Source organism: Corvus kubaryi, unplaced genomic scaffold (genome assembly GCF_017639235.1).
Source record: "Corvus kubaryi isolate FWS band 111438036 unplaced genomic scaffold, C.kubaryi_AGA036_p1.0 37382, whole genome shotgun sequence".
Taxonomy (NCBI): Eukaryota; Metazoa; Chordata; class Aves; order Passeriformes; family Corvidae; genus Corvus; species Corvus kubaryi.
In genome coordinates this window covers 1,236,315-1,253,572 of record NW_024581124.1, presented here as the reverse complement: position 1 = coordinate 1,253,572, position 17,258 = coordinate 1,236,315, and the positions used below count along the sequence as shown (strand labels likewise).

General features: G+C 40.2%; 1 protein-coding gene across 9 annotated transcripts in view; it reads right to left on the bottom strand.

The window, feature by feature from the left end:
• The window catches only part of COMT (catechol-O-methyltransferase), a 37,714-nt gene that overhangs the window by 11,318 nt on the left and 9,138 nt on the right, over window positions 1–17,258 (bottom strand). For 6 of the 9 annotated variants that reach the window (XM_042034739.1, XM_042034740.1, XM_042034745.1 and 3 more), the window contains 4 exons: window positions 10,274–10,556; window positions 8,301–8,494; window positions 6,939–7,070; window positions 1,978–4,471 (listed from right to left, as the gene is read on the bottom strand). In XM_042034739.1, coding sequence (XP_041890673.1) covers window positions 4,292–4,471; window positions 6,939–7,070; window positions 8,301–8,494; window positions 10,274–10,556 — 789 coding nt within the window. In that variant the 3' untranslated portion in view covers window positions 1,978–4,291. Of the gene's footprint in view, window positions 1–1,977; window positions 4,472–6,938; window positions 7,071–8,300; window positions 8,495–10,273; window positions 10,557–11,870; window positions 12,065–17,258 lie in introns of those variants that run through there. The other 3 variants (XM_042034747.1, XM_042034746.1, XM_042034748.1) reach the window with 2 other exon arrangements.

Genomic DNA, 17,258 nt, shown 5'->3' with positions numbered 1-17,258 from the left:
TCATTCTCTTGAGGACTGCCTCATCTGTGTTGGTGAGATCAATGACTGGCACACCTGAACACACCATATCCACCGCCATGCTTTCATGAAGCCTGACAAAACGTGACAGAATGTTCTGCAAGGTCTTAGAGAAAGAATGGAGGTCAGGTTTTCTGTGAGTGAAGCATTGATGAATCATTGCCAGTAACAGAGTTTGCCATATGTGAATTTCTGATTGTACCATTCACGGCACTATAAGGTTCATTTACATGCAGACGTTTGCAAACAGCACTTGGAAGGTCATCTCCAGCTTACCTTCCCTCCTTATTTCAGATGTCCTAAATGCATCCCCAGGTGTTTTGTAAAATCATCTCTGGATCTGTTCTTGCAGCTGGAAGATACAGTTTCACAAGTGCTGTGATAACATGTGAGCTTCTGGGCTTAGCATCCTGCACCTTGGTGTCATCATTCTCCCACTGCAGGGAGGAATCTGATTTTCCCTTTGTGGGTGCACTAATGTGGTAATGAATGGCAGATACTGTAGGTAAGGTACCGAGCTAAAACAAATACGTTGTTTTTACAACTGACCTTTTACAGCTGTCAAAATGATTTTATTTTCAGCTTGTCACAGGTTGGGCAAATGGAAGTGGTGAGTCCTGCAGGTGAAAGGTTAACCTAGTAACAATGGGCAAGAAATATCACAGCCCTCATCTGTTTCAGGTTTCAGCAGTGTCTTGGGGTAATATTCTGTCCTCAAGGGTCTCTTCCCCAGTGTCTTATTTTGAAGGTCTCTGAAGCACAGCAGTGGCAGGATCTTGTTCTGGTACGAGTTGATGGGGGATTTTTTGAAGCGGGAAGGTGCTTTACAACGTGGTCATTAACTGAGCTGTAGAGACAGAGGCAAAGACTGAAACTCTGGTACTATGTTCAGTGTGTGTGTGCACAGCAGTCATAGCTGCTATTTTTAAGGTACCTTATAACTGATTCCTGATTGACTGCTCAGCCAAGTAAGGACACATCACTGCCCTGCTGGTGTCACCTTGGGTGGGAGAGTTGGGATCTCAGTGGTCTCTCCCTTCTTACTGCTCTTGTAGGGGTTTCTGTAGGTTCCCTTCACTGCATTTAGTGTTTGACTCATTGCTCAGAATTCTCCAGTGAGCTGCTTTTCACTTCCTCATGCCAGTGGAGGAGGAAGTGGCTCCAACATGCAGTGCCTGTTCTGTAGTCAGACAAGTAAATTTTGATGGAAGGATTGCTTCCATGGATGCTGTTACGCAAAAGGCAGTAGTGCTAGGTTTGACTTCCTCTTAAATCCTTCTTCTTTCTTCTACACTGAATTGGTTCAATATTTTGAAAGACAGTATCATGTCCCTTTGAGGTAACAAAGGGGCTCTGGCAGAAACCAGACCTCACTTCCATGTATTCCCTGAATCAGTGAGACAACCTAGACAGTAGCTTTCTTCTGGGGAATAGATGTAAATTAGCAGTAGTCGGTAAGATCATCCATTTCTGACATGAGCTGTGAGAATTTGCAGAAAGCTGTGTGGTGTTTTAGGGGAGTTCTTCCCCTTGGGAGCTTTCTGTCAGTGGTACACTCTCACGGGCACTCCTTAAACACGTGCTCCACATGCACCATTCCATACCCAGTTTGTGCAAGAATAGGTTGTGTTTTCTAACGAATAGGCTGATGTTGCAGTAACAGTAAGTTTTTAGAATATGTTTTAATTAGAAGATCCACTGTCTGCCTTTTGCTTCTCCCAGAATGCAAAGCGTGACTTTATTTTGAAAAGTGCCTTTTCTCCCTGGGAGATTTCACATTTATGTGTCAGTGACTCCAGATCATATTTGCTCAACTGACCAAAAGCCTTTTTTCTAATTGTCAGTCATGCAAACTGAGTCAGGCTTTTTTCTTTTCATCCCTTGCCACCAATAATTAAGAGCATTTCAAAAATGTAGTGAAGTGGAAAAATTTTTCTTACATATGGAATTCTGCAAATATTCTGATAGTACATACATTGTGTTTATTTTTACAGTTTGCCATGTAGGAGATGCTTTCCAATGAATTAAAATACCTTTATGTACGAAAAGGTGGCTGGTCAAATATTTGCCACATTTATTACAAATACATTTTCACTGATGCATCTTTTGAAATATCCATGCTAACTGTACAGGTTCCCACCTTTTCTAATCTTCTTGACAGTCTCTTGAACAGTAAGTAATTTTGGCCATTAATGAGCAGTAGGATTGCATTTTTCTGATCCTCTCTTGTAAAGTGCAGAAGAGTGTACCTACCTGTTTACTCTTACTCATCCTTCTGAGACTGGTTTGCTTGTCAGCCTGTGTGACTTGCCCTCCTGTGACAGGAATGTCTGTTGGGTGCAAAGGTGTTTAGGGCTAAACACGAGAGGATTCTTTGGAGTTGAGGCTTTAGATGTACAGACAAATTTTCTGGTCAACCATATGTATCCAGACTTTCCAGTGTGCTCTAGAAACTTGTGTATGCCAATAAATGGGCTTGAAGATTATTTCGCATTGCAAATTTTGCAAAAACCGCTTGCAACCACCTGAAGGACTTTCATCCAATGACTTTGAGTTTAGCTGAATGCCAAGAGGATGTGCTGCTGAGCAATGTTACAGAACTAATCACTGACTTGCAGTATGAGATGAAAGTGTTAGACTCAGTGTCGGCTCTACACAGAACAGCACAACAGAGTCACATGAGGCTGCTTCTGCATAATCTAATCCACTACAGGAAAACTTGTGTATTTCTCAGTATGAGAGAGTTTAATTTGTTAGAAAACTCTGATAGTGTTGCCTTCTCCTTCCTATCCCTATGAAATGCACACTTCACAAGCTGACTGGGTCACCATGGCTTGCTTGGTCATTTCTAAACTGACTCCGTCACCTTAGCCTGTTCTAGTTTTCTTTTACACTGCATGGTGATCCTCTGCTCCTTACTGGTGTCTTGGAGGTGGATTTTCTGCAGCACACAGGCCAGGGGAGGGACCACTGTAGTAAGGTGGGCTATACAAGGAAGAAACTCGTAACAGGCTTGAAAGAATTCATACTGGGAAAGACAAGAATGGTTGTCCTTGGTTTTAACTCTGGTTTTCAACTGTTGGATCTTTCTGTGGCTGTTTCAAATCTGAAAGCCTCAGGTGCAGTACAGAATTAATTGGAAAAAATGGAAGTCATGCCCCTGCTCTATTGTTTTTTATTTTTTATTTATAAATGTGACCATGTCTGCCTTACATAATCACAGCAGGACATGCTAGGAAATGCCACTGGATTTCTGCATTGTTCAGGTGAGTTAGAGATGGTATTTGGCTTTGAGTCTTCTCAATGACACCCCAGACTATTCACATAGTGTAACAGCACTGAGGTTAACCAGGGCATGCAGGACCCACCTGCTAAAACCCTTTCTCTCTGGCCTTTATTTTTATACAGCATCTTAAACATACACAGCACTTCAGAGTAAGCAGCTTGCCCTGCCCCTAAAAAGCACATACTATGTATGTACAGGATAATGAGGGGATAAACAGCATTTTCTCAAGGTCAAATATTATGTCGTTTTGTATTCTTTTGGAAAGAGTCTGTGCCTTTTGTTAAGTAACAAAACTTGTCTGTTACTGTGTTTATTTTAATCTGTTTACTACTTCAGTTTTCCCTGCCTCTGCATGGGCAGATTAATAATTTTATTTGTTTGTGTTTTCAAAATTCTGGTTTTTCTCATCACTGCATGGGTCTGTCTTCTTTCAGTGCATGCTCTTTCACATAGAGATGATTAACTTTTGCAGTAAATGTGCAAAGAAGTATCTGATCTCACAAGAGGAGCCTTCACTGCATCAAGAGGCATGCTAGTAATTTAGCAAAAATAGGGCACATGAAATGGTCTTTTCTTGCAACATGGATGTTTTTTCCCACTCCTGCTAATGATTAATGAGTTTAGCCTGGGGACACAAGTTTTCAGAAGCTGCAGTGTATTTCTCCACCTCACCCTAAACCCAAACTGTGGTTGTTCAAGCTTGAGCTCAAAATAACAGACTCTGTTGTTTGATGATGTGTTGGCCAAGGCAGGGCAATGTGCATCACCTTGGGTTTGCTGAATTAATGTAGAACAATGGCACAGACCCTACTTACTCCTGATCTTGATTTCTACCTCGCCTAAAAAGTTCACTAGCGCTTGTTTAACTACAGGCTCCAAAAAAAATAAAATATTAATAATAATAAAAAACTTTAAAGCATGGACAAGTTAACCTGTGCAGTTGCATTTACATCATTTGAAACAAAAGTTGATTATTAATGGCTCTCTTTATCCCAAAAACACAGCCTTCTCCATAGCATCTTCCACTTGCATATATTCCAGATGAGATGGGTAGTTAGTGCATTGGAAATGGGGGCTCTTGCGGACATAGTTAAGGAAATCTGGAGCTCCTGGGAAAATTACATTGTCAGCCAGAAGAACTGAGCCCTTCCTCAGCAAGTTGCATTCCTAGAAAGAAGAGAAATTGCTTCATAGCAGCTGTTAAGCAGATATTGGCTTGAATGCAATGTACTTTCATGTTAACCAGGTCATGCTCAAGTGCCTGCATCCAAAAACCCATTGTGGTACAGGTCTGGAAGGTCAAAGAGACACGGGAGAAGCTGAGTAACTCTGGGATCCTTTGTGGTCATTTGCTGACATTTTCTATTAATTAGTAGAACGTTAGAGATATTGATTCTGAAATAGCAAATCAAGTGGAAGTGTGTGTTTTGCTCATCAGCTTGTTTCCAGCTATGTCTATGTGATCAGTAAGGTGGCTTTGTTTTGGCTGTCATGGCTCCTGTTTAAGAACTTTTTAAATATGGCATTAAACAGTTGTAGTAGCTCTTTAGGTCACCTGGGAGCCTAGCATGTACTGCTTTGGCCAGTCTCAGTCAGACTCCAAAACCACTAAAAGAATGAAAGATATTTTCTGCACTTGTTTTCCTTTCACCTTAAACAACTTCATGCCATTTTGTTCGGCTTCTGGGTTTGAAGCAAGGTTTGTGCACAACGAAGAACACCAACAAATTTCCACAAGACATAATTAACTTGCAGTAGTCACTTCAAGTGCAATGTTTATTCTCAGTAAACCTAAAAACCTAATTTTTACTGATATTTTTTGTCTAGGAGGAGTTGCTTATCTGGGCTTAGCAGCTGTTTTGAAACAGTCTGTAGCTAAGTTGGGTTGGTTGTTATCCTGTGGTTATAGGCAGCAGCTGTAGCCAAAACATGGGTGTTTTTTGTCACTCCCAGTCTATGAGAGCAGTTCTGTTGATGAGTGTGCTGCAGAAGCCATTGAGCTTATTGCTCTTGCCTCTGGGGACTGAACACCAGTCAGCACAGTAGAAGTGATTTTAGAGACAAGTCAAATACCCTCCAGTCTGTTTCTACTGCACAGCTTACAGAAGCCTGCAAGAGACAACATACTGGATTTTCCACTGGGCATCAGGATTTCAGATGCTCTTCGTGTCTGGCTTTTTTGTCTGGACCACTTCCAATACATGCATATTTCATCTGAATATATTCATATTTCATATTGACTATTCATACTGCAATACCTGCCGAAAGTACATTTTAGAAGGTTTGTAACATCTGAGAAAATCTGAGGATCTGTTGTCTTTCTCCTCTTAATTTTGCGGGAGTTGTTTGCAACTTTGTATCACAGTTGCATCAGACTGACCACTACGTGGAACTAAACTCTCTGTTTGTTTTGGCTGTGTTGTGAAGGCTAAGTTCCGATAAGGATGTGCTGTGGAAAGAGCTCAGTCATCCTTACACAAGCAGTTTAAAAGAAAGCATTCTCTGAGTACAAAATAACTGTAGGGAGTGAACATTTTCTTCAGCTACTGCTGTGTAAATTCAATACTAGCTGTTCATAACCCCAAACAAATTTCCTTTTCAAACAGCTTTCTGGAGGACAGGGCTTTAAACTAAAAAACCAGGGGGCCTGGATCAGAAAATAGTGTTGTAGTCCTCAAGCAGGGGTCAGGAAGTATTTGGCAGGTTCTCAATTTAAGAGGCAGGCTCAAAAAAAGTGGATTTATTTGTGAAAAAAAAAAAATTGAAAAATGGCACTTCCATAAAAACAGGCAGTTGTAGAAAATTTTATCACCTAGGAGAATATCTGTATGTGCTGTGTTGATAGGTACAGGTGTTGTCAATCTCAGTTATTTAACACCTGAAAATACCTTCCTATCCAGAAGTCCTCTGGTAGTTACCTATCACTGCCTACTGCTCTTACAGCCAACTTGTTTTGTAATACGTCCAGTAATGGTTAAGGCAGCTTGGGAAGAAATAAGCATAATTTTTCCACATTTGGGGCTGGACATAGAGTTGGACAGCATTTCCCCTAGGAAGTGCCTGGCTGGGGCAGTCTGCACTCTTCTTATCATTGCTTTCCAGCCAATTAATTAGGTGGAGTGTAAAGACTCCCAGACAAGTCATACTCAGCCATGCTACCAAAATAGTATTTTATCAAGAGGCTCTGCTGGCACCATAGACCCAGGCAAAAAATGGGGTACTGAGGAAATAAGAGAGGTGGAGCTGGGATATGCAGGTCCCAAGTCTCACCTGCTCCCAGGATCAGGATGGGCTTTGGGTCAAGTGTTCTAGTTAGTGACCATGCAGGCACTCCTAGGGAGTGTAAGACTCAGGCTGTGCACTCCTCCAGGTAGGATTTCTACTGCACACCTGTATATTCAGGAAGCAGAATGGTTCAGCAGTACTCACTGAGTCCTGAGCTATGTAGTGTTGGCAGTTGTCCTTAACAAAAGTTTAGGGTCCTGTCCTTCAAATCCTCTTTTCTTGTAAGGCTGCTATTTTGGCTGCCAGTCTTCATTTTACAGGAGATGAGGTCCCTCATAAAGAACAGAGGCCTCACAGACATCAAGATATTCACTACTTGACTTTTAAGACTGGAATTGTGCAAACTGACCTGAAGCAGGATGGTGTCTGGTGTGTATCTGTCTTTCCAGTGGTCCAGGAAGACAAAATCCAGAGTATCCACTTCATATTTTTTTTTTAGCTGGGGAATAATTTCCTCTGAAGGGCCTTCTAGGAGTTTTACCTGAAATACAAATCCATCTGATGAATTGCAAACCATTAAGAAAAATCACATGCTTCCAGCTCATTTTAAATTGTAGCCAGACATCAGAGATCCTGTTTATAGCTCAATATTGTGTCAGTTGAATTATTTGGTAGGGTTAGATGAAATGAACTTTTTTGGTTTTGACAAACCAACTCAGTTATGTTCCAAAATATGAATTTGGGTGTTTGGGATTTTGTTGATTTTTAAAATTAAATTTTTAAAGAAAAAGTGACGTTGTTTTTGTTGTATAATGGGTTTCTTTACTGGAAACATGGAAATCTCCTGTTCAAAACAGTGCTTTTAATTACTTTTTTTTTAGTTACATCTCAGTTGAATGTTGAAGTCCAAGGGAAGCAAAAAATGCAGAGAACAGGTTAGGTTAGAATAAAAATGGAGGCTACAGTATGTAAAATTGATATGGCCAGGAGGGGGAAGAGGCAAGACAGAGGTTGTTACATCTTCCTCCCAGGTTTATTGGAGTACCTACTGAAAGCAGCTGCCGTACGTGGATTTTTGTTAGGCAAGCACCATATAGTGTGAGACGAGGAAGAAAGTGGTAAGGAAATGTCTGGTTTATGACTCACAGCTGATCAGGACATTAAATCAGATGGGGAAAATGCAGTTTTAGGTGTCACTAGTACTTCAGGTTCTCTTCAAGAAGTTAAGAAACGCATTAGAAGGTCCCTTGGTGGGACTTATTTCCTCCAGTGTTTCCAGCTCCACTGAAGTGAGATGTCTGCTGAAAGACAGGCACCTCTCAGGCATGAATCCCCCAACCTGAGGCGGGGGGAATATAGACTGGAAACACCTGCATCTTAACCACCTGTAGAGAGTCAGGACACCTCTGACTGCACAAAACTTAGGTATATGTACTGTGACCAGCTAGATTTGGGTAAACACTTCTTATCTGAAGTCCACTGCACTTAATACAACTGATTCTTGTGATCTTTTGTAACAAATTGGACTATGGTTCAGTTTTTTGTAGTCAGTCTTGACACAAATTTGAACCTTTTAGTTTATACTGAGAAACCCAGTATTCTTCTGGCTTTTGGGAGACAATGTAGTGAAGTCCTGCTGTGAGAGGTCAGGCACTGTAACTAAGCATGGAGCTGGTTAAATTTATAAGGCCCATGGGTACAAGGGGAAAAAAAAAGGAATACCAAGTCTAACCAGTTTTGCTGAAGTGGTAACAGACAGAACAGTATTTACCTTATCTTGTACTCCAGCAAACTCAATCATCTGTTTAGCTATAGCAGCAAATTCTGGGTTGAACTCTACAGTGAGCAGACGAGCTCCTGCCTTCAGTAGCCGAGAAATCCTCACTGCTGAGTAGCCACAGTATGTTCCCAGCTCCAGGGCAACTGATGGATTGGCCTCTTCCACTGTCTTGTCTAGAATTAGACCTGATTAAAATGGGAAAAGATTACTTTTTGACAAAATCAAACTGGTTCATATACAGAAGAGCAAGTCAGTGACAAGAAACTTAGAAAATCCATGTACTCAGTTGCTAAGGACATTAAAAAATTAAGAGTTGATGTCAAATTATATACTGTATCCTTTGCAAACTGGTTTATTTGTGACCAAGTTAATCATGGACATTTTAAGTTTCAGAATTCAAACTTTCAACTAAAAGAAATATTAGTTTCACAATATACACATTTCTGAGTAAGGAATTCCCTGAATATAACTTATGTAATTCCCTGAATTAACTAATTTATAGTGGTAGAAGGGGAAATGCAGTAATTTTTTTCCAAGAACTTATTGCAGTAACTGGCCGTATTTGTGAAATATATAACTACTGGATTTTGAATGCTCATGTTTGTTGCAAATGTTACATGCTGTATTCTGATACAAAATTTCTTATCCTAAATATTCATCTTTAAAGGTAAAAAGAAAAGTCTACTTACAAAGTTGCAAAATATTTGGTTTCACTACATGAATTTGTGGGATGGAAAGCATTAGTCAATTGTTAACAACAGAAAATGTTCCCAAAAAGAAGTGACAGTGTACTATATTCAGTCCTTTTGAAGAAAAGGATTTATTTGTGAGAAAACTATTTCCTCTTACTTGTATGGCTAGAAACTAGGTAACTAAACTGAAAAAGTAGTGGAAGGGATTTTATGCTAAGCCATGGTCATTAAGTGATATTTTTCTGGGTGTTGTTTATGAATATGATGATGATGAGGAGGCACCTTGAGGCTATGTAGTCACTCTTGAAATCTCAGGGCCTAAAGATGCACTAGCTTTGATGGCTCTTATCTGAGGAAAGGCCATCAGAGCAAAACTAGAGTGAAATTATTAAGAATTTAATCACAAATGTTAAAAGTTTAAAGCTTAAAGTATTCCTACTCAGCCACCACCCACTGTTTTGCTGGCCTAAGCACCCCAGCCAGGTATGCTGAGCAGCTACTTTCAAAAACTGTACCTATGTCAGAGGAGCATTTTTATTACAATGCTTACAGTTGTATTTCATTAGCTATGTTAATCCCAGACTAAGCAAATTTCCCCAGAAATTTCCCAGTAAGAGGTACTTTTGTTTATAATTCATAAGGGAACAGATTAACATTTTGCCATTATAGTCTTTTGAAAAGATTGCTGCTTTCCTGCAGCTATGAAAAAAGGTTTTTGTTCCCATATTTTTCTTCAGGAGGCAAGAACAAGATGATTTATTTGCTAAATAGCAACAATGTCTGATACTGTATGACATGAATAGGATTTCTCCCTTCAACAGAAACTTCTAATTTTACTTGCATATACAAAATTCATATAGTTTAACATAATTTGGGTTTTTTTCAATTTGCTATCTTGTTGTTAAGGACCTGAAAGTATTTAACACAATAAATTATGCCTTAAAGGCACCCTGTGTAAAAAGTGAGGTATAATGCAACCCTAGATTTTTCCCATCAGTTGTCACTCTCTGCTTACACACTTGCAATGTGCACAACACAGAAACCCACATCCGGTCTTGTGAGTTTGTGGATGAGTCACTGGATACCCCTCCTCAAAAACATCTGCACGAGCAGGCACCACTGTTCACAGAACTACTCAGCTGACCACAAGGCTGTGTGGGTTGGGTTTTTTGCAGCAGCAGCAGATGGAAGTTGCGATGTGAATACACTTAGATGTCCTATACTGTGCTAGTCTTGAAGGATCTTTCAGATGCTGATCCCTGCTGCAATTACCTTTCTCATTGCCCACATTCATGGCCCACTCTTTCTGGGAGCAGTATTTATCTATAGTGTCCACCACACTACAGGGGTCCCCTCGGACTGCATTCTGCAGCACAAAATTTAAAATCCTCTGTTCTTTGCTCTGATTCATGATGAAATTGGTTACTTTCTCCCGGATTATTTCATTCCAGATAAGGGCAGCAGTGCCGTTTCTCCTGATGAGCAACACAATGAGCAGCAAAATGAAAAGCAGGATGAAGACAATGAACAAAGGGACTGAAGAGCTCTCCAGCATCTGGAAGGAAAGAAAAAAACAGCCCAGGGTTAAGGTGGCACGAGAGAGGGCTGTCCTTTTTGTAAATATTGAGCTGAATAACCCACAACCAACTGCACGGAACAGGAACACAAAGAATTTAATTATGATTGTGTCTAGAGTAGCTGTAAAAGGCTTCTGTAACTTGGTAATGGATGGTGCTCTATGGCAATTCCTTTAGAAGCCAATTTTACAGGCAGTCAACAAGTAGCTTTATTTAATGCTCTGGTCCCTTCCCCCACACAGCTGCTCAGTCCTGGCTCCAAGCATGCCACTGCATGAGGAGCTTCCAGCATCAAATCTGTTCTAGCTCCAATAGGAACTACAACATCCTCAAAAATTTTGCCTAAGTTCCCCAAGACCAGCGACAAAGGGATTATCTCATTCTAGGAAACATTCCCCCAAATCTCTTCCTACTTGTTCTTGCTTCTCCTTTTAGTTTCCCCAAAAATTATCCCAGAAAATTCCTAATTTTTATGGATGGTCTGACCTCCATTCTGTAGAGGGACTTGGCATATACACACAGGAAAAATCTATCCTACTATTTAAATTTTGAATCATCATGCAGAACACATTTTGACTTCAGAAGACTGAGTTTCCATGGAGATATGCTCAAGACACAGTACAGCTGATTTGGTTCACCCATCCTCTTATCTTAGTTGCAGAACAAGTATGATTTGTTTGGAGCTGTCAAAAGTCTGTTTCTTTTGCTTTTAAGCAGTCACCAATGTTAATAGTTAGCTCTAATGCTTTTCTTGCAAAGTCTGACCTGAGACGTTTCCTTTCAGAGCCCGCCAGCATCATTAGCACATGAAAATCTTGCTTCTTGGACCTTCTGAATATTTTTTCCTAGCTAATATGAGCCTGCTTCATTACTTCAACAGGATCATGAAAACCTGGATGTCAATTTTTCTTCTTATCCTCTGTGCAGTAGTAGTTCTACTGACCAGGCCCAATTGTCCTGCACCTTTCAGATGGGACTTCCGCTCTTTCTAGTTTTTCTACATGAAAATGTTTGACATTATCTGTCCACTGAGAACTTCAATAGGGCTCTGAAAATATCATTAGTTTAACATAAAATATCTCTCTAGCTTCACTTGACTAGTCTTTACTTGATATTCATGACTTAGTTGATTGTATGGTCATTGCTGATGGATTACTGACACAGGTAAGAGATAATTATTCTGAACTCCAATGAATGGATGGAGCCCAGAAACCACTTCCTGAGGCCAGCAGGTCTCTAACCTTCCTGCCTCTGGACACATGAAACTGTGACCCTGCACACCCATGACTCACTTGGTGGCAGTCCAGCTGTAGTCAGGTCCCTCTAGAACAGAAGACTGCTGGCATTCAGAATTACTTCACACTACTGCCTCATAATCCTCTGGTTACAATGGATACTTTGGCATTCTCTGAGTAGAGCTTGCTATAAGCTGTTGCTTCAGCACTATGAGATCCTGCCAGCATGTTTGGGGCTGCCCTTCAAAGACCTGTTAGACAGCAAAAGTGGATGAGAGCAGCAGGATGAACTAGGTGGTGTATTTTTGATGGAAAAGCTTTCCTCCTTTATTGCTTAGCATTGATATGAGAGCATTTAATGAGGTTCCTCAAAACAGGGAGAAACAACCTCTGTAGGCTAACTCAACCCTACTCCCTGTCCTGCAGAAAGGCTGAGACTTCTTTTTCAGACTGACTGAAACAAGTACTCGGAGGGATCCACTTTTTACAGTGCCTCTGATCTTTGCACTTGAATCCCACATGAATTCTACCACACATAAGAGGTACCACATGTAGGAGCAGAGCCCACCTGCCTCCATGGATCCTCAGAGGTTGCTCACAGGTAGAAATAACCTACAGAGTACGTGCTCATTTTTCCATTCCTAGATGAGTTTACTTATTTTTGAGGTATCAAGGAATGTTTTTCAACCACTGGGTCTTTTAATTATTATTATTATTTCTGTATAACACCCCAGCACCTTCATAAACTTGCAGTATGAGCTGTTCTTAGCACAGCTCCTTCAGGAGGCAATTATCCTGAAAACCACTTTACAGAGAAGGTACCTTCTAAAAAGAGAGAAATGGACACATCTTGGTTTTCTTTTCATTTTTTTTTTAACACAGTTTTTTTCAAAGTTTGTCCCTCTTAATTTCTGTCTTCTTAGGTGTGAAAATAAGTTTAGTGACAGCAGTAGACTGTAAAGGTAGTCTGCCAAGAGCAAGAGGCATTGGTGATGGTCATGCACCGAGAGGGAAAAAAGATCTGTACCAAAATAGGTAATTGCTTTCATATTCTTAGCTGGAAAATATTTGATATGAAAATTAAGTGTGTAATTCAACCAATTTAAAACTACCACTACCTAGGAGACAGTCATGTTATGACAGCTTTAGAAAATGCAACAGTAATTTTAGCTTTAATGTGGATTCATGAGATTCATTAAGTATGCTCTAAAACTGAGCTTGCACATAGTCAAGTTTCCCATAACCCCTTATTACAAGGCAGTCACTCTTATTATTTAATGTGTATACTGGGGTTCCAAATACACAGGCTAGCACTGCAACCTCTTCTGTTCTTTAGAAGCACCATAATAAAGTGAGCCTTCTCTTTGAAAGCTAAAATTTGAAGTGGAAAATAGGCAAATGAAAAATTCAGCAAGGGAATAAACAGAAAACTGGAGGGACAACATCATGGGAAGGAATGAATAACACGTATCAGTACATCTGCTTTTGGGAAGAGAGAGTTTAAAAGAAAACATATTAAAGTTTCATGCCCAAACCTGTCAAACTACTTATGAGTCTTTCTAAAGCACTGAGTTATTTTCTTATGCATCTAATCTTACTCATTTTGGCAGGTTTCATAAGACCAAATCATAACTTGATAGTGCAGCTCAGCAGTTTTCCCCTGATGCACACCATAATCAAACAATCAGCATTTGAATGGGAGTACCTCTGTTTCAGCCTACAGAGATTTAAAAAGACATTTTCAAGAGAGAAGCAGACACAAAATATGGGAATCTGCTGCCCCAACTTACCTGCCTGTGGAGATAAAACACCTAAGTCATTCCAATGGCTATAAAAGAAACCTCAAGAGGTTTTTATGGCTCAGACTTAGGGATCTGCTATTATGCCAAGAGATGTTAAGTTAGGGGATTCAGTATCCCCTTACTATCACATGATCTTCAGTTTTTCTAAAATCATAAAAATGCCCACGTGATGGAGCCCAAACCAATACATCCTGTTCTTTATTCTCATGTGGCTGACTTCAGCCATTTCACCAAAGGTTACAATAAGGATCTTTCAGTAATGCTATTTATCAATCCTCCTGGTACATTTTTCCAACCTCTGCTAAAAAAAAATTGCTCTTAGAATTCCCTGAAGTGAAAAAATAAGGATTAGAACAACTGGTAACATCAATTTTTAAGGTAAGTCCGAGTAACCGGATTGAACTGGGATCTTTTTCAGTGTTTCATAAAAACTGTACAAAGTTTTCATAACACTGTTAGAGGAAGGTGTATGGAAACGTGATGTAAACTACTGATTGCAATTGTCTCTCTGATTCCAAACCAACTCCCTCTGCTAAAAAGTGATGTTTACTGAGAAGAAAAATAAGCATGTGAAAGCAAGCATCTTTAAATGGTCTAAGTTTTAACAAAAGCATGTACCTTAGTGAGATTCACACTCAGTGGATTAAACAAGTATCAAATTTGACTATTTAACTATTCTGAAGCTTAGTTCACTACATTATGAGTAATTAACAAGATGTCATTTCCTACAGATGCAAAAATAAGAGATGACAGATATTGAAATACTTGTGAGGTGGAAAACTGCTGGATAGAACATTTTTCTAATCAAGGTGAATCCTTCTAAGCCTAATTACAGAGCCTCTCATTACAGTTTCAGCTTGGATAAACTGATACTGCTTTGCTTTCTACTGAAAACTAAGTCCTAAACATTATCACAAAAAACTCCATCCTTTCTAGAAAGACAACACATACAAGACTGCTGTTCTCCAGGGCTGGAATGAGAGTAAGCTTTGTGACCCTGAGCCAGAGGACTTAGCTGTGAGTCTCATTTTGGCAATGTTTTTCTGATGTGGCCTTGGATGAGCTGTCTTACCTTCCTCTGTGTTGCCACAAGAGTTAAAGTTACTGCCATGTGTGTAAACTTTCAAGGCACTGTAAAGCTGAATTAACCTTTTTCAGAAAAGTCCCTGCTATGAATATATGGATATACACCAAGACAGCAAATGCCTATGTGACATTTTTATTCCAGAGTTTATGAACAACTGGGAAAATGTGGAGACAGGCAGTGCTTCAAAAGATTTCCTGAAGTGCCTTCAGCCTGCTGACAATTCAGGCCTTTGAGGAAAGCTGATGGTACATCCAGTCTTGCTATAATTTTTTATGCATTTAATCTAACTGCCAAGTACTGGTTGGTTGTTAAAGAGATTATTAGGAGTCTCCACGCATCCAGACAGTACTTTAGCATTCTGGTGCTAGAGGGTTTAGAATCTAATTTTGACTTTATTAGCTCACATAACCTGGTGAATGGGGAACGCTGGATAAGTTTATATCATTCAACCTTTTTCAGTTTCTGCTGAAATTAAGCCTTTAGACACTGATGCACTAAAGTATGCAGAGGACTTGCACACTAGTAAGGATACATTAGCTGTTTATGAAGCGTTGTGAAAACAGTGCAGAAGAGTCAGCACATTTCTACACATATTTTAACAATGTCCTGCACTAGGCCAAAGGAGATCTGTGCTGTGCTGGGACTGGAGTTCCTGACTCTTAGTCCTATGCTGTCTTGAATGAGGCAATCTCTCTTTTGTGGCATTTTGTTTTTCTTGATGTTTTCCCAGAGCAAGAAAGGCAGAGTATTTTGGTCAGAAAGTCTAAACTAACTTCTGCCAAACATATTGTATCCTGTTGCTGTAGGCAACACAATTCAACAGCTTCATAATTTAGTACTTTTAAAGGTCAAAAAATATCTTTTTACCTTCTATTCTTTTGTTACTGTTTATGTATTTTCAAGTGAGTGCAACTGTTCTGTGACGAATAATCAGCATATTGCCAAATGTGAATAGCTTCTATTTCAATGGAAACTTAGTCTGGGAGCCTGACATTCAGATTTTCCACTGACATCATGAAAACAATCTGAACAGACTTTATATAATTTTTCACTATTTCTTGCCTGAAATCTAGATTTTCCTCTCAGTTTTTTTTTCAAATTACTATGATTTAGCTTCACTACCATGACTACAAAAATTTCTGTCTTTCATAAATGCAAAGTTCTAATGATTATTTTCTGCCCCCATAGCCTTTTGTCTTGTCTTCTTCACTTTTCTCGGGTTGAAAGGAAACAAATAGAAGTTTCTTCTCACTGAATGAAAGGAAGAGAACAGAAAAGTGCCTATTCCCTACTTGGGAACCCCATCAAATAAGCTTCATAAGGGTGTTTAAATCCATTCTCCCCACATAGATTTCAATTAGGATAATTGCTACCCACTTAAAACTTCCTTCACAGCAGCCATTCTCTAGATGGGATTTGGTGCTATTACCCAAAGCAAAAGGTTTATATAATGGTTATGTGCCCCATAAAGAAGTGCAGTGTTTAGAATGAACTGGCCCCACAGAGAGGCTTCATCTCCATCCAACAAGCAGGTCCACAGGAATTTGTAGCAGTCCGATCCAGACTGACCTAGTGAACACACTGCATGATTAAAGCCAGAGCTTGGGGTGAGAGAATTCTTCAAGGATAAGAAATGCACTTTACTGGGGCTTAAGCAAAGATAGCTTTTCAGGAATAAGACCTTTTCAGGTACCTTTAGGAAGTGTTTGTTTCTGATAGTCCTTATTCCTACTGGAGCACTCCAGATGTGTTTGTACTATTAGTACCAGTGTTTAAGACCAGTGGTTAGGGTGGCTCAGCAGAACTGTACAAATCCTACCTGGGAGGCAGTGGACTGACAAAAGTAGAAAGTGGTCTGCCCTGACAGCACACTAGGAGCTGGTCTGTGCAAAGTTTTCTAAGCTGAGATTTTCATGTTCCCCAGGGGGTAAAATCAAGCTCTCATGGAATGATTTTGCCCCAAATGGAGGTAGGGAGAAAGCGCTGGACGAGGAAAGACCAAAGTGGCTAATTGTCCTCAGGACAGACCTATTTCAGAGTCCCTTCTTTATATCACAGGGCTGAATCCTTAGTGTCCCAAATCCCCACTGCATGCTCCTGCCCTGCTTCCAAGGCTACCAGCTAATCTACTGTAAATCTGTCTCTCTCCCAGCACAGCTTTCTGCTGTCCACAAGCTGTTCTTCAGGCTGGGGGGAGTGCATGACTGAAACTTGGTAGTAAGGACACCCACTGAGGGATCTGAAGGATTAGAAAGGAAATCTCTGCTGAAATGATGACCTATTTCTATGGGAACTAACAACTGGAACACGCCAGGCAAGGTGGGATCCACCACAGCACAGCAGGTAACCAAACACCGCGTGGGAAGAGGCAGCCTGAGACAGAGCAGGCTTGAGCACTGGTTTTAAATCCTGAGTGAATGCCCTCCCCAGAAAAGTGCTTGGTGTGGGCATAGAGGGTGTCTGGCTGGAAATTGCTTTCTGAGAGAGCTTTAGAATAGCCCCACACATTAAGATCTGTTTCCAAGAACTGCTGCCAAAATCATGTTTTTTCAAAAA